The sequence below is a fragment of the Ahaetulla prasina genome, chromosome 1 (genome assembly GCF_028640845.1).
Source record: "Ahaetulla prasina isolate Xishuangbanna chromosome 1, ASM2864084v1, whole genome shotgun sequence".
Lineage (NCBI taxonomy): Eukaryota > Metazoa > Chordata > Lepidosauria > Squamata > Colubridae > Ahaetulla > Ahaetulla prasina.
This window is the reverse complement of record NC_080539.1, coordinates 167,225,512-167,246,592: the sequence shown is the minus strand read 5'-3', so window position 1 is coordinate 167,246,592 and position 21,081 is coordinate 167,225,512. Positions and strand designations below refer to the sequence as shown.

General features: G+C 39.8%; 1 protein-coding gene across 4 annotated transcripts; it reads right to left on the bottom strand.

Annotated features, from left to right (window-relative positions):
* Positions 1-1,522: 1,522 nt before the first annotated feature.
* GZF1 (GDNF inducible zinc finger protein 1) lies at positions 1,523-18,630 on the bottom strand. Of its 4 annotated transcripts, none has more exons than XM_058180899.1 (6): positions 18,582-18,630; positions 14,752-16,129; positions 9,711-9,805; positions 7,727-7,894; positions 6,349-6,506; positions 1,523-4,751 (listed from the first exon to the last, which is right to left on the bottom strand). In XM_058180899.1, the coding sequence occupies exons 2-6, from the start codon at positions 16,116-16,118 to the stop codon at positions 4,392-4,394; spliced, it is 2,148 nt and encodes a 715-aa protein (XP_058036882.1). In that variant the 5' UTR covers positions 16,119-16,129; positions 18,582-18,630; the 3' UTR covers positions 1,523-4,391. The 4 variants fall into 4 exon arrangements, with proteins under 4 accessions (XP_058036882.1, XP_058036890.1, XP_058036872.1 ...); XM_058180907.1 differs by lacking the exon at positions 18,582-18,630 and adding an exon at positions 18,257-18,441; XM_058180889.1 differs by lacking the exon at positions 18,582-18,630 and adding an exon at positions 17,008-18,236.
* Positions 18,631-21,081: the final 2,451 nt, after the last annotated feature.

Genomic DNA, 21,081 nt, shown 5'->3' with positions numbered 1-21,081 from the left:
TTACCCACTGTGAAGACAAAGTGTGTTTTTACTAGTCCTGTATTTTTTTCTCTTCATAGATTTGTCAGGCTGGTACAATACAGGGGTGAAACGCTCCCGGTTCAGACCGGATCAGCCAATCCAGTAGCAATGGCGGCAGGTGGTTCAGAGAACTGGTAGCAAAAATCCCTGCCCCCCCCCCGGCCCATGCCCACCCAATCGCCTAGTTGCCCACTTATTTTAAAAAATGCTTTTAAAAGGTTAAAAAAAAGGCTCTGATGATCACAGCTGAGCTGCCTGATTGTCAGAGCCTTTTTTTTACTTTTAAAAGCATTTTTTTTACAGCCCAATAGAAGAAATGCTTTAAAAAAAAAAAAAAAGATTAGAGACCACAGCTGATCACCCACCCACGTGCTGTTCTACTTACCTCATGCCTCCTTTTGGCATGCATGGCGCATGCACCTCGCATTTTATGTGTGCTGTGCATGCGCGCACACTGCGCGTGCACAACCAGCGAACCGGTAGTAAACTGGTTCAGATTTCACCACTGGTACAATATCGTTAGTAGTATTAATTCTACTAGAATACTAGTAGTAGTATAATAATTCTGTGTGTGTGCAGAGAATCAGATTTAAAGGACAAGACGGAATTGGGAGCATGCATGTAGTATATATCCCAAAAACTTAATACAGCTAGGATTTTCTCCAGTCATGTGACTGCCCTTTGCAGATGATACATGAACTTAAGAAAAAAAATGTGTTTGGTTTATTTCCTGCAGTTGCCAAGTGACCCCCGTATCACATTTTGCCCTTTAGTTTGAAGCCCAGCATATTATTTTGGTAAATAGAAAAAAAATTATTCAACTGTTTGAACGATTTATGACTCCAAAAAGGAGTTGTGAATTATTTCTACATAAAACACTCAAAAGTTGTAATTGCGTTTTCTCTCTTCGCAGGATTTGTAGATTTCGAGTTAATGAAAAAGCCTTTATGTAATTATGTAATGGTTTTAATCTTTGTAGCACCTTTTGGCTTAGTGGACTGTATCAATCAGTTTAATCAGTAACCATGAGTAAGAAAACTAAGCATGAACTGCCTCAAAGTATTCTAAATCCAAGTGTGGTTTATTCAGTTACCTTTGCTGAAACTGATCTTAATTTAGCATGAAATAGCACACCAATGTGAACAGATGCCATTTCAACACTTTCAGCACAGAAATTAGTAATTAGCAGGTAGGACTAGGTCCCTTATGTTCCTTTCTAATTTTAACAAACTAAAAATTCTCCAGTATAGCTGTACATTGCAACACAATGGCTGGTTTTGCTTTAAGACCTAAGTGGCTTACAGATCCTTCTGTAATGGCTGAATTCACACCAAAGAAACCACATTAGGGCTTAGTATGCTGTGAAAAACACATCCTTTAGTAGAGAGCAGTTCTATTATTTTTGAACACAAACATGAAAGCTTACAGTGCATGTAAATTGCAACTCAGCCTTCTGGATTGCAATGTTTTCCAAAAAATGTAACCACTTTCTCTAAATAAGTAACTTGCAAAAAAGATGGAATTCTTTGATTTTTTAATAAGGCCAATCAATTTATTAAAGTCCATCTACTTTCACATATTTATACAGTATAAAATAATGATCCCTATCTATTGGTATTTAAGGTTGAAATATACCCTACAAATATATTGCAACTGGTTATTAAAATGCAAGTCAAAAGGAGCACATGGTATACAAAATAAATATGTAAATATAACCCCTGGATAGTATTTCTAAAAACATTCATTTTACCAGACTAAATAAAAACAGAAGAAATGACATACAGCTCTTACTACAGAGTTTACCTTTAAAAAATTATATATAGGAACTTTTTATTGCTTTTCCTTCTGAAGAAACAAAATATTAGGGCAAGAATTTGAAAAGCTAATATAGCAAAGTTGGCCTAAATTATTCCTCCCCTCCACAAAGTGATTTTGAATTTGATGTAAGGAAAAAGAGGAAATTTTGAGGATACACAACTGAACGAATCCAAAACTTTACCAAAGGGTGCAACCAATATCCAAAATCGGATCCAATGCGGGAATAAATCAACTTTGAAAAGTAACCAAGTAAAAGCAGCTGGCATATTCTCTGAATCCACAAATGCCTTGAGGAAAATCATATCCTACAAGATTACTTCAGTGAAAATCCTGTCCCTTAAGACAAAACAATTGTGTCTCTCTCAAATTTACCACATTTTTTTGTCATAAAGAGTACATGCCCCAACACACACATCACTAGTTGCACCTATTTTTGAAAGGGACAGAATATTTTAAAAATGCCTAAAAAGATTGATACTTGATGTCATGTGAGCAGATTTCCACTTTTGAAATGGGCTTTCCCCCTATTTTGTTGTTTTCTCCATCTTGTAGCTCTCTTAAAGATGCTGCATCTTTAAGGTTCTCACAACCTTCCAAAGAAAATTTAGGTGTGCACACAGAATGACAGAAACTACAACACTTTAACTTACAACTTAGTTCCCCAATGTAGAAAAACACCACGAACACCGCAATATACGTGATTTGGAAAGAAACATTTAACATGTTGGTAATTTTTTAAAGTCTTAAATAGTACTAAGGATGGTTTCTGAATATAAAAATTAAAACCCAGAATACTAGCAAATTCAGGACATAGGTGGAATTTCAAATTCACATAGGCTTTGGCACTTCTTATTTCCTGATTTTAAAAGTAAAAAGGCACATTACTGATGCTTTTTGAGTTAAAAGTTTTCATCTCCGCAACCTGTGTGATATAGGAAACTTACTTTTACATTTGGAGCAACTATTTTATCTTGGTTACACTGCATAGTCTCCCAAGCTATGAGTGGACTGAAACATAATTGGGTGAATCTATTTGTAAAAATCTACAAACAGCCCAGATTATAACTTAATTTGCCACAAGAGATTGAAGTGTTTCATGCAAACGTAAATCCAAAGCAGGAAAATTACATCCAGAATATTTCAGGCACCACTGCCAGAAATCTGATGATTTTAACTTTCTTAATTCAAAATATTAATATAATGGGGCAAAGCAAGGTAATTTACAATAAATTATCTACAAGATGTACCATCTTTGAAAAAAAAAAACATTTTTAATATTTGGAGCAATCTGTTCTATGAGAATTCTGCCCATGAAATTCTTCAAGGTACAGAACTCCATATGCAAATACCAGTAAGTAGAATACAGCAGCAACTAGGAAATAACTTCTGGAGAGCGGGGAATGGGGGAACCAAGAACCACGTGCAGGACCTTCTAATCTAAAGAGAGATTCGGGGCAAAGAATGTGCAGTAGTGAGAAGACACCTAGGTGGATGCAATAAGATGATGAATTTATAAAACAGGCCCTATAAATCTCTAGACGTTGTCAGATAACAATTCTCAGTTAGTCTCATTAATACAAATGCTGGTTGGCACTGTGATCGGTAATTTAGCATTATCTCTGGAAAACTGTCAGTTCCTTACTTCTGTAGTAGACATCACTATCATATGGACAGATCAGTAGGGACTGAAGAAACAGAGAGCTAGCAGGCTTACCTAGGAGGGAATTTAGCTTTAGAACAAAGCTGCTGCAATTTTTTAAAAAAAATCTGTTTCCAAGTTTTTCCCCCCCAGGAAGTAGTCTGTCATACTGATTACATTAGTTTAATGTAATCTCCATTCCTTTTACAAAGCTAAGTCAACATCCAAATTGTAGGGGCAAACGAGGTGATTTTCCCTTTTTCTCCCTCTATGGTGATTGTACACATCAATTCTGGAGACTATCCAAAGCATTGGCAGATTTTTGACAGGTGCAAAAGGGTTACATGAGGGAAGAGAAACCCAGGACTTCATTGCAACAGCCAAGGGACATAGTTGGATTCAAATGGTGATTTTCCTGAATTTCATCAGACGAGCAGTTCTGTAGTTTACAAAAACAGTGTTAGATATTTCCTGCTATCTGAGATTTCTTTGAAAAAAGATTACACTGCATCAAGTATTGGACCCAGAGAGAGATTGTGGCACAGTATTTCACATTCTTCTGCATACAATATGAAAACAAAGTTAAATAAGATATTTTTTTAAAAAGGAAACTAACGGGATATAATGCCGAGAAGAAAAGAAAAAGAAAAATCTGGACTCAAGCAGAACCGCCATTTCCTTCTATAATGACTGTGATCTGGACCCTACTTTACATTATGCAGATAAAACATGAAAGAGCACTTTTCTCTTTGACAAATAGGTTAAGTACTGACTTCATCCATTTGAATTCAACTAATTTGGGTAGAATATAGGACTCTTAACAGCATCTTTTCACAGGTCACTGTACTACAAGAGTTTTACACAATATAAAGTAACTTTTCCCTTGTTGAACTTCTCCACTCAACTGATGGGCCTATTCCATGTTCACCAAGTTGTGAAGAGGCGGTTGAAGTGAGTCTGTCTGGGTGTGCAACACTGTCAGATCATGCAAAGCTGTAGCTATAGGGGCTTCTTGGGACTCTGCTGCAGGCCTCAATTTACAGTCTGTTACAGAGGAAGATCCATTTTCATGCCCAGCAGCCATGCTTTCTTCAACAGCCGTCAAACTTTGATAGTGCCCATTTTCAGCGTACGACAGCAGCTTTTCTGATAACTTGGGACGAGGTCCATCATATTCCTCATCAGGAAGCTCAGTCTTATGATCCTCGTCATTCTTAGAAGCACCTTCAACAACTACAAGGAAAGACTTCCAGGGTGTGTTCTTATCGTGAATCTATTAAAGAAAAACGATTACCCATACTAAATCACTGGATTCTACGCACTTTCTGTAGTCTGAAGGACTGTAGCAAACCCCTTGCGCAGAGCTTTAAACTCTGATACAGTATGGAGGAGATTCTTGGTTAAGTAAAAGTCAACCTAACAGTTCTTTTTTTCATTCAAATACAGCAGACTATTCGAGAGAATTGGTTTATATTCAAGTAACAAAGTCTACACTAAAGAAAATTTAGAATTCAGAGAAGAACAGTGGCAATTAAAATGCTGAGATAGCAAGAAGCGGGACACATTTTTCCCAAGTGAAGGGAAGGTGTAAAACATTAAAGGCAAACTAAAAATAATCTCAAGTATTAAAGCTTGCCCGTGCATTCATTTACATGTAAATTGTTTTCTCCTTCAAGGAAAAGCTTGTGTGCTTTTTGATGGCAAAGATCAGGCTCTATGTTTGACATTCTGGATCACATTTTGTAATTGTGTTGGGATGACTTTTTGTGGATTTTCAAAACAAAAATCAAAATTGTCATTGTAATTCTGAAAAGCCTGCTTTGGCAGATGTCACCAATCAGGAACCCAACAATCCAGCAATAAGGAAGGTATTTCATCCAAAGGAATGGAAATACCCTCTGCTAATATGTGAAAGGTTCCCATTTTTTTTCATTTGCATAAACTGCTCATCCATGAAAAGTTCTTACTCTAATCTCATTATCCAAGGCAACCATATACCATATTTTTCGGACAATAAAACGCATCCCCCACCCCCCAAAAAAGTGGGTGGAAATGCCTATGTGTCTTATAGAATAAATATTGCTGAAGCCCCGCCCATCCGCCGACCCACACTCTTTGACCTCTGCCTCCCAGCAATTTGCCTCCTTGCAGCAAAAGCAAACAGTCTGGTCAGCTTCAGCACAGCCTGATTTAGCACGAGCATCTGATTGGCGGTTGGATCTGCCTCCCGGAATACTACCGATCAGCTGTTCCAGGTATCAGGGATTGCCGCCGCCCATCGGCAGCGCCCATTGCCACTGCCACCTATCGTTACCTCTACGTACCCCATTTTCAGTCTCTGCACATCCTGGTTTTAGCCTCTGGCTGCCCCATTTTCGGCCTCTGCACATCCTGTATTTGGCCCATTCCAGGTGGTGGGGATAGGCGGCCGAAAATGGGACACGCAGAGGCCAAAAATGAGTTGTGTGGATGCCAAAAATAGGGTGCGCGCAGATGGTGATAGGTGGCAGCAACAAAGGGCGGTGCTGGCGCCAATGAGCAGCAGTGATCCCCGCAGCCTGGAACAGCTGATCGGTGGTATACCAGGATCCAACCGCCAATCAGCTGGTCGTGCTAAATTAGGCTGAGTTGAAGCTGACCAAGCTGTTTGCTGCAAGAAGCCAAATTGCTGGGAGGCAATTTTTTTTTGTTTTCCTCCCCAAAAGCTACGTGCGTCTTATAGTCCGAAAGCGTCTTATAGTCCGAAAAATACGGTATATCATACTGTGGGATCTATACAAGATAACCTTTCCTATCCTTTAATGCACCAGTAAAATGCAACTGGAAGTACACAAAAAGCGATTTTCACAAAAGTGCCTGTTTTCCCTTACTGAGGTGTGACGCCGAAGAGTAGACTTGTCGGTAAATGTCCGTCCACAGGCATTGCACATGAATGGCTTCTCTCCTGTGTGGATCCGATGATGACGTTGCAGTGCATTGAGTTGAGTAAACTGCTTGCCACACTGATCACAGCAGTATGGACGCTCACCTGTAAGATAAAGCACCTACAGAAATCAGGGGAGGTTTTGCCAAAGAAATGCAGGAATAACCTGACTGAAAGCCTTGACTACACTGCCACCTGGCTGAGGTTGCTGTGCTACTCAGCATATTTACACCTCCAATTAAAAGCAAAAAAAAAAAATGTTACCAATTCGAGTTTATAGGGAAAAAAATAGGCCTAATCTCTTGAAGAATCTAATCGGGAGATTCTTTTCAAAAGATGCAAAGAATATTAGCTGGTAATGCAGTTAGAATTCAATGAAATAGATTCTTATATACTTTAAAGAGGAAAATGCCTAAAGGCCTGAAGAACAGAATTTCAGGGAATAATACAGAAAGCTATACAGGAGTTGCGAGAATTTGCAGGTCTGCAAACACAACACTAACAACCCCAAATGGTTAAAGCTATAAAAAGTAGCAGGAATCAGTGAAGATTATAAGCAGAGAAACAAGTTTATAGATGCACTTATTAAAAAAACTGAAGAAGTAAACAAAAACAGGCAAATTTTAGTTTTAGGGACAGGAAGTTCAGCCAAAAGCAATCAGAGGAAAACAAGACAACTCTTCTGAAGAGTTCAAAATATAACAATTAGATTCAAAGACATTGGGAAGAAATATTTACAGTGTTGTTTCAAAGTTTGCGAAACCATTTGAATTTTTGATATTTCTGCATAAATAACCTAAAACATTATCTGTTCTTTACATAAGTTCTAAAACTAAATAACAATACCCCAAGAAAACAGTCAAAAATACAAGATCTGGAATCTCAAACTACTGAAAATAGTGTATGTTTCTAGATTGTGTATGTCAGATTCAAACAATCTTAAATATTACACTTGAAATAATTATTTCTAACAATCAATTTGAACTTAGCTCAAGCTAGTTTGTTTTAAGTACGAGATTACAGCAGTCTGATTCATAAAGCCACAAATGATGATTTACAAATCACTGGGATTGGCTGGGCAAAAACTCAAGACAATATGGTATAGTAGTGAATTCAGGCTGAAACACAGACAATCTGGTGACCTGGCAGATAGCACTATGGAAACCTGGAAATTGTAAAGGATGCTACTATCAGCTGACAAAACGAAGGGCTACAAGAAGATTGGCATCAGCTAGCAAGAAAGTGTCAGAGCTGAATATTCTATATTTTCCCCAAAAAAGTTTTAAAGCCAAACCTTTTCCTAAGTCGTTTTTGTAGCTTCCTACCTGTATGAACTTTGATGTGCTGATAGAGGGAATTCCTCTGCGCAAATGTCCTGAAGCAAACTTCACATTTAAAGGGCTTAGATCCAGTGTGGATTCGATTATGGTGTTTCAAATACTCCTTGGAGGCAAAGCTCTTCCCACATGTCTCACACATGAAAGGTCGCTCTCCTAGAGCATAAAGGAATTGGAAGAAAAAAAGCAGAAAGACTGTTTTTTACAGATGTCAAGTTCAACGCACATATATGAACATGCGTTTCCACACAAGGCCATCCACTTCTGCTTTGTCTATTATAGTTATAGAATAGTTATAGAAAACCAAGTGCTCCCTAAATATTTTATACTGACATCTCTACAAAGCTAACATGGCCAAAAAGATTTCTCTGAAATGTATTCCAAAATTAATGATGGATGACTGAAAACTTTTTATAGTCAACATTTTTAAAAATATGAAATAAAAATACTTTGCAAAACAGTTCTTACTTTAGAACAGGGGTAGTCAACCTTTTTATACCTACCACTCACTTTTGTATCTCTGTTAGTAGTAAAATTTTCTAACCGCCCACCGGTTCCAGAGTAATGCACTGTGTATCATCGTCTGCGCATGCCTCTTGCGCGTCATGGATTGGGTTTGGAGGGAGGGGTGCCGGCTACCAGCTCTGCTTGTCTGTTACAGCTGGGTGGTGTGGGGGGAGATGCGCGAGCTATTCTGGGATGAGGCTCTTTTGTTTGTGGTTGCACTATAGCGCCATTTAGTTTCACTTAGGTAACGTGAACTAAACTTATGTGTGGGCGATACAAATAGTATATTTTTAGAAATGTAAATTGTCATGGGGAATTTTATGAAAACCTAATGAAAATGTTTTTTAAGTAATGCTATGAATTTTTTTTAAAAGTCAATTAAATTAAAAAAAAGGAAAGTGCTTCAGTATCGGACAAAACCCCTACCGCCCACCATGAAAGCTGGAACGCCCACTAGTGGTCAGTAGGGACCAGGTTGACTACCACTGCTTTAGAGTGTCGTGCAATTAGATTCATTAGATTTTTATAGCGGCCACAAAAAGCCTATTGTTATACTCAAAATGACTAGGGTTTAAGATTAAAATGAGATTGAGATAAAACCACAGCAATATTGGATCCAACTTGCTAGTTAGCTAATGAAGATACAGTTTGTACATATGCTTGATTACGGAGTTTGAAGAATAGCAAGTTGCCAATACATATCCCTTCTTAATATATTATGGCATTTCCAACAGCGCCTATTTTTCTGTGCATTGTTTTAATGTAAAAAAAAAGGAACTTATCCTGGTCTTGCTGGTTTAGCAGAATCTCATTAATGCTACTAATGTAGATAATAAGGCTGTTTTCACATCATACAATGAACTACAAACTAGCCAATTATGGTTTAGGCTTGCATAACTTAGGAACCTGTTCAAATGATTTTAATAGTTTCAGGTAAAAAAACCATATATCCAACTGGGTTACCTGAGTGAACTAGGATTCAGTTAACCATGGGACAACACTTTATGTGAACAAAAGATACTGGTTATTGGCTAGTATAATTATTTCATGGTTTGGGATACTGCTAACAGGAATACTGTATTTCTAAATAACAAATCATAACATTTAACTAGATATAATAACAACCTACCCTTATCATTTGATTGGTTTTTTGAAAGCGGAAAACTGAATTTCTATTGATTCCAATAATAGCTGTGAGCCATATAGTTCTGGAAAACAGACTGGACTATCCAGAGCAAAGGTAAACAACGATTTTTCTAAACTAATGAGGACCAGGTAATAATTTTAAATTGACAAAGAATAAAATTTGATAGCCATTGATCTTCAAGAACATTAACCTTAATCCCCATCAGCTCCTACGTATAGTAATAACATACATCAAAACAGATTATATACTGCACGTATCGGTCATTGAATAAAACAAAAACAAAAACTGGAGTGTGAAAATGCAGTATTATCCTACTACCTGTATGGCACCTTTTATGGTATATAAGCATGTGATTTTGTGTAAATCTTGCTCCACAATCATTACAAACAAATGGTTTTTCGCCTGTGTGGATTCTGAAATAAGAAAAGAATAACACAAATCAAGATATGTATTATATTTGCTCCTCAGCATCACTGAGACATAAGTCAGTGGATAGCAAACAATGGCATTTACTAGGATGACACTTAAGATTTCCAGTCCAGAATGGGGATCTCTAATACTGACTGGGAAATGTAATACCTAGCGTATCCCTTGTGCATGATGTGCTCAATCCAACAGGTAGTATGTACGTAGATGTCTTCTATATATATACTTTTCCAGTTGAAGGGAAGATAACCTTTCATATTAAAAATACTTTTTTAAAACAAAATTCAGAGAATAAAACTCTAGGTGTACGTCTAGGCATGCTTCCCCTCAAAAGAGAGAAACCAGAAATAAATTTCAAAATGGACAATAGTCAAATGAAAAGTTATTTTCTTAAAATCAAAAGCAACAGTGATCTAAATTAACTTGCAATAAAAAAGGAACAAACATGATTAAAATTTAACTTGGGAAATGAATCACAACTGAAAATGCCTTAACTTTCAGATTAATGTCTTTTTGCATTTATGCAAATACTGCAAATATTTTTCAATTTTCAAAGGCTGGGAAAAATTACTTATAGAAGCTATATAGCAAATGCATTTTGAGCTCCTTAAATAAAAAAATACTAGTACATGTGGATTATAGGTCATTTCCTCTCTGAGTGCAGGTAGTATTTCATATTCTGCCCCTAGAATAACGATTACTCCTGAATCAAGAAGCATGAAGGACCAAAATGTCCCTATAGCTTTGTAACCAGATTTCACCACAGATATCTGCTTTAGGAATAGAGGTGATATATCCAAACCCCATTAAATTCTCATTTTTTTTCTCCTATATTACAAGGGCTGAATGAAAAGCAAGGTTTCCGATGTTACGTAAGTTAACAGATGGCAATAATACTGGTGTACGAGATGTTAGATAGTTCCTTCAGCATGTTTTTTCCCCATTTTGTAAAATGGAAGATTGCGCTTTTAAGTTTTGATTGCCAAAGGAATCTCTCCAACTGAAATTCACAACAAATGTAGATTGTTTGGGGTGATTATTGCCTTGATATGTCTATTCTGCATCACTGAGCCAAAAAAGATACAGATGGGAAAGGCTGATTTGTATAATCAAGAACGAAGTACCGTAGATAACCTATGACAACATCTAGCAAGCCTCACATGAGAAATGTTGATAAACAGATCAAAGAGAATTGGTGAATCAGTCAAAGGGACACAACCATAGCATTGTAACAGGAATGTGTGGGTCAGTCGCATTACTGATATACTTCAATATATCAGCAATGTGACTCACATTACATGCAAGATGTGTTTCTCTCATGCTGATATCTAAGACAAAAGCTTTCAAGGGTTGAAATTTGTCAGCCATCATTGTCCTATTGTAAGGATGAAGATAAGGTTTAAATTTCATTACTACATTATCGAGTCAGTGCAACATGGGCTTGTCAATGAGATTCAGAAATGAAACTTCGGTGCATGGAATATTATTAAAAAATTTCACCTTGAGAAAAAAAAATTCAAAACACTGGCTTTGTCAGGAAAACATTCAGTTACCACTTTTTAGTCTACTTATGTGGTATTATTTATGTGGATTTCCTTGAACCTAGCACCAGTATCAGCTTAAAATGCCTGAAAAACACACACGATTAGACAGGGTTTAGAAGCACAGAGAGATATGGATGCAACTCTGTTGTCGTCAACCTCTAGGCCTCACCCATGGGCCACCCAGGAGACAATGGCAAAGCTTGATCTCACTGTATTAGCCCATCTGCAGTATAGTCTAGACTTGGAATCATACAACTTCCACCTTTTCCCACAATCGAAAAAATACCTTCATAGGCATCTCTCTCACTCAAATGAAGAAGTGAGAAAGACTATTAGGACTAGGGCAAAGACACCATTTTTTTAATGAGAGTTTTAAGAAGCTTGTCCATCATTGGCAAGTGTGTAGTAAATGCTAGTGATTATATGGAGAAGTAAGTGCAGGTCATTTCAAGGATGATTCCCCTGTTTCATATATTTAAATATTCCCTTTTAAACTAAAATTTATGGAGCCACTTATTTTTCATTCAACCTTTGTATATCCAAACTTCTCTATTTCCAAGAATAAGCAGGTGTTGTGTCTTGCCCGCTCTCACCGCAGCCGGGGTCTGCTTATCTGCTTCCGAACGCTGAAAAATGTCCTCCCGGCCCCAGCCCTGGCTCCATGCCCAGACAGGCTGAGGAGGGGGCATCTCCCGGCCCCAGCCCTGGCTCCATGCCCAAGCAGGCTGCAGAGGAGGGAGCACCCCCCGGCCCCAGCCCTGGCTCCATGCCCAGGCAAACGGAGCAGTAGACCCCTCCCCCTCCTCCACAGCATGTGAGCCTGAGGAAAGTTTATTTCCAACAGCTGCTGATTGGAGTGACCCTCGCATCAGAAGACTGGATAGGCGGAGGCAACAGAAGGAAGGGAGGGGCAGGCCTTAATGAGTGCTGAGTCATGGAGCCACATCCCATGGCCTATATAAAGGATCTGCTTTCTGGCAGTCTCTGAGTCAGGCAAAGTCGAACTTATCTTGCTGAAGTCACTTTCTGGTCTCCTGCCTGCTCTGAGGACTTTGCTAGGACTTTGGGCAGAGCTGCAGAGGCAAGCCTGATTCGGATTTCCCTGACCCGGCCGTCAGCGGAGGAGTGGGACACAACAACAGAATCTTATCTCAGATGATTCACAGGCTAGGATTAGCAGCAGCATTTTGTCTGCTGCTGCATAACAGGAAGTATAAAAACAACAATCGCTGAAGTAGCTTTCTCCAATTCTATGTCTTCCAGATGTATTGGACCTCAGTTCCTGTAATTCTTAATCAGCATGGATGTCAGTTATATCGCCTGAAGGATCATGGAAGCTGTAGCTCAACATTATAGGGGCTGAACTCATAGTTGCCCTAGATCTGCCTTGTTCTCACCTTCTATGTACAGGTAGTCCTCGACTTAGGACCACAATTGAGCTAAGCAAGAGAGTTGTTAAGCGAGTTTTGTCCTCTTTTGCAACCTTTCTTGCCAGAGTCGTTAAGTGGATGACTGCAGTGGTTGAGTTAACAATACAGTTCTTAAATAAATCTGGCTTCTCTGATTTTGCTTGCCAGGTTGCAAAAGGTGATTGCATGATCCCAAGACACCGCAAACGATATAAATAAATGCCAGTTGCTAAGTGCCCATATTTTGATCATGTGGCCATGGGGCTGCTACAATGGTCATATGTGTGGAAAATGATTGTTAAGTAATTTTTTACGGTGCCATTGTAGCTTTGAACAGTCACTAAATGAATGGTTAAGTCGAGAATTACCTGCATTCCGAGATTCAGTGGCATATATCTTTGCTGAGGTGCTTAGTCACAGTATCCCAGCCAGGAAGCCACGGAAAAAGCCATTCAGCTATGGTTCTAAATCCTTGCTTAGCTAAGTACACACAGCTTTCTCCTAAGCATGCCAACACCTCTTTTCTACTTGCACAGTCTTTAACTGTTTTTTTGTTTTTTTTTACATTTATATCCCGCCCTTCTCCGAAGACTCAGGGCGGCTTACAGTGTATAAGGCAATAGTCTCATTCTATTTGTATATTTACAAAGTCAACTTATTGCCCCCCCAACAATCTGGGTCCTCATTTTACCTACCTTATAAAGGATGGAAGGCTGAGTCAACCTTGGGCCGGGCTTGAACCTGCAGTAATTGCAGGCTACTGTGTTCTAATAACAGGCTCCTTACAGCCTGAGCTATTCCGGCCCTGTTCCATTAGGTAAGTACAGCTACCTATTTCATTCAAACGTAGAGCTTTGCGTTATGATTATCTTCGTCTAATTTGTAACCAATGGTTTGAAGCTGAATTGTTTTGAAATCAGACTTCACCTGTAATTCCCAATTTAGGCAAAACAATAAATCAGGACCAGTCAAAACTAAACAGATTCTGAAATTCTCCTCAATCAATGCAGAAATAGCAAGAGAAAACAACTAGCCAAAAAGGCTACATTCATTTATGTCACGCTATACAAAAGCTTGGTCTAGCCTCCAAACATGATGAAAGCTTTGCATATCCCTTACATGGATTATTTTATTTGGCCGGCTATGACTGAAAAGGGCTATACAGCCAAACACAGGCAGAAATATCTCTTTCTCAAAGACCAATCCAATTCCTTGTCTTTACCAAGGAAATATCATTTCTACTCTAAGTAATATTAGAAACATACTCTGGTTTCTTTTCAGAAGAAAAGAAATCTAGCCAAAAGTAATTAGAAATGTTCAGTCAGGACCCTCAAACTTCCACGGAGACAATGTATCTGCTTGGGATACAGTCAACTAAAGAAAGTCTGCTCTCTGAATGTTTAATATGGTAAACTGACTGCCAACAGCACTGATTATCTCTAAACTCATGTCAAAACGAGAGGGGGAAGGAATTGTAGTTCTGGCAGTTTCAGCCAGTCCATCTGGAGAGCACCAGAATGAGAAGGCTGTTAAAGAATAAATACCCCTGTAACCCTCCTGACAGTTTTTCAAATATTACCTAGACAAGGTTTAATCGTATGAACTGGCTTTCTAACATGTGACACAACCTGCTACAATTCTCCTTAACTTTTACACAGTATTGTACTTTACCCAAGTCAGTCTGTGACTGGAATATTGTTGTCATTCCCACAACTTGAGCACGTTAATAATCAGGACTCTAAATGTTCTCTGGTCTTTAGTTAAGGTTTACATTCATTCCAACGTATGTTACGGTGGCTCAGGAGCATTTTAGATTATGGCCGCGATCTGCTGTTTCAAAGGAAAAACCCCTATTACTGAACCCGCCAGAGAGGAGCTTCAACCTATTATTTTTTTTGCCCAGGAAGAAGCTGCCTCAGGGAGGGCATTAGCTTTTTGCCCGGAGATTTAGCTTACAAGGCCCATCCCGTCTGTTCATACCTCATGTGTGTTTTAAGTGCCGAAGGCTGAGAAAACTTAGCCTCACACTCTGTGCACCCATAAGGCTTGTCGCCTGTGTGTGTCCTTTCATGAAGCCTCAGGGCCGTTTTGGAGCTCAAACCCTTTCCACACTGGAGGCAGTGATGACGTTCCCCACCACCCTCATGAACCTGCAGAATGTGCCGCTTGACGTCCTTCTTGCGCTTGAACTTCTTACCACAGAGCTCGCATGGGAAGTGGCGCTCGCTGCTGTGGACGTGGCGCTGGTGGCTTTTGAGGTTGCACCGGTTGGCAAAAGTCTGACAGCAGGTTTCGCAACGGTAAATGATTTCGGCTGCGATGCCATGGCTCTGCTTGATGTGTTTCAGAAAGCTCTTCTCGTAGAGGAATTCCCGCTCACAAGTACTGCAAGTAAAGTTGCCACTGCGGTTCTTTTTATCCTCTTCCAGTTTAGTTAAGTTTTCTTCCCGGTGGTCCTCAGCACCATCAGGCCCTTTCTCCTCTAGCTTCACGCTGTTCACCGCTTGATCTTTCTCCTCCTCCTCCTCCTCCTCCTCCTCCTCCCTACCCTTTTCACGGGGGCCCTGGTCTTTGGAAAGCCGGCTCTCTTCCACAACAGCTTCAGCAAACTTCTGTTGCTCTCGCAGGCGCCTTGTGTACTTCTTCTTGGGTATCTCCACAAAGACTTTTCTGCCAGCCAACCTGCCACTCGCCCGCCTGATTTTGGCACAGGGGGCCTTCAGGGCTTCTTTTTTTTTGTCCAACTTTTCCTTTAATTTCAGGGTGGTGGACTCGAGGTCCGGTCCAGTTCTGGGTCTTCTGAGGGCGGAGCTTGCAAAATAATCCATATTGTCCCCTTGTGGTTCAGTGACAGTTTTGGGCTCAGTTAAAGTTCCAGGATGGGCCTTGCCATCCTCATCGGTATCCTGTGACTCAGAAAAATTTTGCAACTCCAGCAATACCGATTCAAGCATTTGCTTTTTTAACTGAAAGCAGGTCTCTGACAAATCTAAACATTTCAGTTTCTCAGCCACTTCCAGCATGCGCTGTACCCGATCTTCTTCTACCTCTACCCGGGCAGTATAAACAAACTCCAGAAAAGACGCAAAGTCAGCTACCTGGACTTCATTCAGTAACACATTGGTCCTTGGTCCATCCATGCCTTTTTCATTAAGAAAGACCTCTTTAAAGAACTTGCTTGTGGCTGCCAGCACAGCTTTGTGAGCAACAAACTCTGCTCTTACACCTTGATATTCTACACTCACGGTGACATCACAAAGGTGACCTAGGAGACGCAGTTGGTGCATTTCATTCAGAAGGTTGATTGGTGAGGATTTGGATTCCAGAAGAACAGCATTACTTTCCATCTTCTTCCTCTCTAAAAATACATTATTACATGTTAACAGTCTGCCACGCAAATGAGATTCATACCCCAAAGTAATGTTCTCCCAGCCAGTTTGAAAAAAGAAATAGATCCACAAAATCGGCAAAATCCAATTATGACCATTCATTGGAAGGGTCTCTGAATATTCAATATGTATATAACAATTTCCTTGGTAGTAGGCCCTCATAGACTTTGATAGGCTGCCAGTGATTTGCAACTGTATCTCCCTAAGTTGCTTGGCATATATAGGTAGTCCTTGTTTAGCAGTCATAAATAGGACCAGCAACTCAGTCATTAAGCAAATTGATTGCTAAGTGAAACACAATTCTTTTATTATCTTACTTCACTTTTCCTTTGCTTTACAGATCTGCAAAAGGTTTTGCAGGAATTGGACTTTTATAAAATTTATAAAATTACTTTTATATCACAGTTGTAACTATGAATGGTCGCTAAACGAAGCAGCCTAAATGAGGACTACCTATATAAACAGCAAGAAAGGAGAAGTTGTTATTTTTTGATGCAAACTATTGGACTTGGTTTTACTGTGCTGTCACAACTCTTCTGACACTATAAGCTCAGGCCAGAAAGAAAGATTAAAAAAAATATTCCTGAGTAGGATGGCATACCAAGAAATCTGTGTTTTTTCATTCACACATACGTACAAAAGGAAGGATGAGAAAAACAGGTAGAGAAAAAATTGATTAAATTAAATACAATGAGAGGCAAACTGCTTAGTTCAGATCTCTAATGATACAAAAATCTGGGGTTGGGGAGGGATAGGTATGTGGCCTCTTTGAAGCTTAACAAACTGAAGTTCTTTGTCATTCCTTCCCTTCTTCTCAGCCCCATTGACAGTCCTGTTAAATGCTTACTTTATTTAGAATAAATTTGCACTTTGCAGTTTTCCATATTTCGCTTTCTTAAAATTTTCAGCTCACTGATGTACACCCCATCCATCCAGTTCTCTTCATCTTGACACTCCCCCTGAACTGCTTGGGAAGAAGAGTTAATCAAAGTTAACCAAAACACCTGGATTGAGATGACACACAGGCCTATGGCTAAGGGAAGTAAACCTAAAACAAATTAGGGCTTTAACCAGGGTTTGATCCATGGTGACTTTGGATAACCTGCCCATCTGATAGCCAGGGGTTTATCATATAATGAAACTCAGTTCAAGAACTAGAATCCACACTTGCTTGTTCTCCTCAGCTTTTTTTCCTTTCACACAATCTCATTTAGATAATAAACTGGCGGTTAAACTTATGAAGCTGTTCTGAAATTATTTTATGATTTATTGTTATTAGATGCGAAGTCTAATAACAACAACAATAAGGGGCTCAGGAGATCTGACAGAAAAAGTCAGAGAGCCAGAGAGACTTCTGGTTTCCCCCTCCTCCCAGTTTTATTCACTGAGAGACAGGAAGAAGGCAAGTTTTATCAATAGAATCAAGCAATTTCACCCTCCTAACTCCAGGCACAGCTAACTGTTTGGCATTCTTTTGCTAACAAATCTGCCCCAGCCTCTAATAAAAAATATCAAACGAGCATTTTTCCCCCCCTATGGTCTCGAACTTCTAGTTCAAAACCATTCTAAACACAAAACTGCTTAGAAATCCTATATTTTAAGTATGCGCATCTTTACTAGTGTGTGTGTGTTTTAAATAACCCACCTCCATATACATTTAATATATACTCTTCTCTCAGCTGAACTTCACTTTCCTCCCATTCTGTCTGCTGCCCTCCAGGACCATCAGCCTGAGCTAACTTGATGCCCATGCAGATATGGGACCACAAGTCCCATTTCATCCCAGGTACATGACCAACGGCTAAGGGCAACTGGAAATTGTCCTCCATCTATTTGGAAGGCACCAAGGCTATTTTAGAAGCCCTGTGGAAGCGGGAGGATCCTTCGGCCATCCGCTTTTTTGTTGTTGTTGTTGTTGTCCCAGCGCAATGATGTTAAGCATAAATTACTCCCCATCCTTTTAGAATAGAATAGGATTTTTTTATTGGCCAAGTGCGATTGGACACACAAGGAATTTGTCTTGGTGCATAGGCTCTCAGTGTGCATAAAAGAAAAGATACGTTCATCAAGAATCAATCTAGCTTAGCTACGAATACCTTGCCAAGCTCACAGCCACACAGTATTTGGGATGGGGGGGGGGATGACGGCGCCTTCCTTTTCGTCCTCAGTTCCGCACCGCGATCTTTTCTGCAGGAGACCCACCGCACACACTCAAAGACACACCACGGAGGAGGAGAATGAGCACAATAGGGGCACCACTTTGTCTCGCTTCGTCTCTTCCCCCCACCCCCTTCCTAAGGGGCAGGCTCACTTCTTCAGCCCCCACCCCCGCCTCGCCTCCCCTCCGCCCGACCCGCCATCGGACCGGCCGCGCCCCTCCCGCTTCGACTCTCTCCACCATCACCATCCCATCCCACTCACCGGGCAGCCCCCGCAGCTGGGCAGCCTCAGGGCAGGACGGCCCCTCCCCCCCTCGTCACGCTCCCACATCCGGTAAACGGCTGCCCCGCCGCCCCTTCCTCCCGATGACGTCACGGCATACCTACGGCGTTCGTTGCCAGGAGAAGGCGGCGGCGGAGGGGGGAGGGAAGGGGAGGAGTCAGATTTTTCCCTAGCCCTGATTTCATTAAGACTTCCGCCGGGCTCCTATGAAGAGGGGTGGCCGCTCTATTGTCCTACCCTACCCAAACAGAGAAAGGGCTTCCACCATAGAGACGTCTAAAAGGGCTAGAAAGGCGAGGCTCTCCGTGCCTAGCAAAGTTGTCCGGGTTTTACAGAATCTCTTTTTCGAGCGTTCCTTCTCGCGGTGTTTGAGGTTGCTCGATTGTCTCCTTCGCTTGGTTAGCCTGGCTTTTGGATATCCATTATCCAACACTCTTCATACTATACATTAATGATCTTTGTGAGCATATCGCAAGTAATTGTGTTGTCTTTGCTGACGATGTCAAACTATTTAACACCACAGACAATGCATCTATCATCCCAAAAGACCTTGATAATCTAACCGCTTGGTCTAAAACTTGGCAACTCCAAATCTCAACCAGCAAATGCTCAGTCTTACATATTGGAAAAAAGAACCCAAACACTAAGTACATACTTGATGGACATTACCTTACAGATGACCCCCACCCCGTTAAAGACCTTGGAGTTTTCATGTCAAATGATCTAAGTGTCAAAGCCCACTGTAACTACATAGCAAAAAAGGCTCTAAGAGTTGTAAATCTAATCCTCGTAGCTTCTTTTCCAAAACACTACACTACTAACCAGAGCATATAAAACATTTGCTAGACCAATTCTAGAATACAGCTCACCTGTTTGGAACCCTCACCACATCTCTGACATCAATACAATTGAACGAGTCCAGAAATATTTTACAAGAAGAGTTCTCCATTCCTCTGAAAACAACAAAATACCTTATCCCACCAGACTTGAAATCCTAGGCTTAGAAAACTTGGAACTCCGTCGCCTTCGACAAGACCTAAGTTTAACTCACAGAATCATCTATTGTAATGTCCTTCCTGTTAAAGACTACTTCAGCTTTAATTGCAACAATACAAGAGCAATCAACAGATTTAAACTTAATGTTAACCGCTTTAATCTAGATTGCAGAAAATATGACTTCTGTAACAGAATCATCAGTGCTTGGAATACTTTACCTGACTCTGTGGTCTCTTCCCATAATCCTAAAAGCTTCAACCAAAAACTTTCTACTATTGACCTCACCCCATTCCTAAGAGGACCATAAGGGGCGTGCATAAGCGCACAAACGTGCCTACCGTTCCTGTCCTATTGTTTTTTTCTTTTTTTCTTTCTTTTCTTTTCTTCTTCCTATATATATATATATTGATGCTTATACCTCCTAATATTTACTCATATATATGCTTATATACTATATAATCCTTTTTATATGATGTTGTGACAAAATTAAATAAATAAATAAATAAATAAATAAATTATATCAGGGGTCTCCAACCTTGGCAACTTTAAGTCTGGCGGACTTCAACTCCCAGTGCATTATACAGTGAACCGCGCCAATGCCATCTGGGTGATTTTGGGCCATCCTTCTCTATCAGCCTCAAACAGCAGTCAATGGCAACCACTTCTTAAAAATATATATATATTTCTTGGCAATAATAATAATAATAAATATAATTAAATATAATTTATATTTAATATAAATAATATAATTAAATATAATTAAAAATAATTAAACAATAATAATAATTGTGCATAAGAGCAGAAGCGGGCCTACCGTTCCTGTCCTATTGTTTCCTTTCGTTATATCCAATTAATATAGTTATTACATTCTCATACTTATACATATGCTTATATATTGTATAGTAATTTCATACTTATGCTTAAATATACTAGGTGAGAAATAATATATATTGGCAATAATATATATTGCCAAGAAAACTGCAGGGATCAGTCCAGGTAGTGTCAGTGCTGACTTGAAGGCACATGTACACACAAAGAGAGAAGCAGTTTGGTACTGCATATCTTACAACAGCTGAGGATTCCCAGCTGACTGTTTTTGCAGGCATTGCATAACTACGGTAGTCCTTGACTTGCAACCACAATTGAGCCCTGAATTTCTGTCGCTAAGTGAGTTTTGCCCCATTTTACAACTTTTCTTGCCACGGTTATTAAGTGAATCACTGCAGTGGTTCATTTAGTAACACGGTTGTTAAGTGAATCTGGCTTTCCCATTGAGTTTGCTGATCAGAAGGTGGCAAAAGGAAACCACATGACCCCGGGACACTGCAACCATCATAAATATGAGTCAGGTGCCAATGTCTCCATTTTGATCATGTGACCATGGGGATGCTGCAACCGTCATAAGTATGAAAAGGGGCCATAAGACACATTTTCATTGCCATTGTAACTTTGAACATTCACTGAATGAATTTTTGTAAGTCAA

Bases quoted from the DNA above. Each gene is read 5' to 3' on its own strand.
- GZF1 (XM_058180899.1), bottom strand. From the start codon at position 16,118: ATGGAAAGTAATGCTGTTCTTCTGGAATCCAAATCCTCACCAATCAAC. The intron at 9,806-14,751 runs GTATGAACAGAC...TTCTTATTTCAG, and splicing joins GCACTTAAAACACACATGAG to AATCCACACAGGCGAAAAAC. The intron at 7,895-9,710 runs GTAGTAGGATAA...TTTATGCTCTAG, and splicing joins CCATAAAAGGTGCCATACAG to GAGAGCGACCTTTCATGTGT.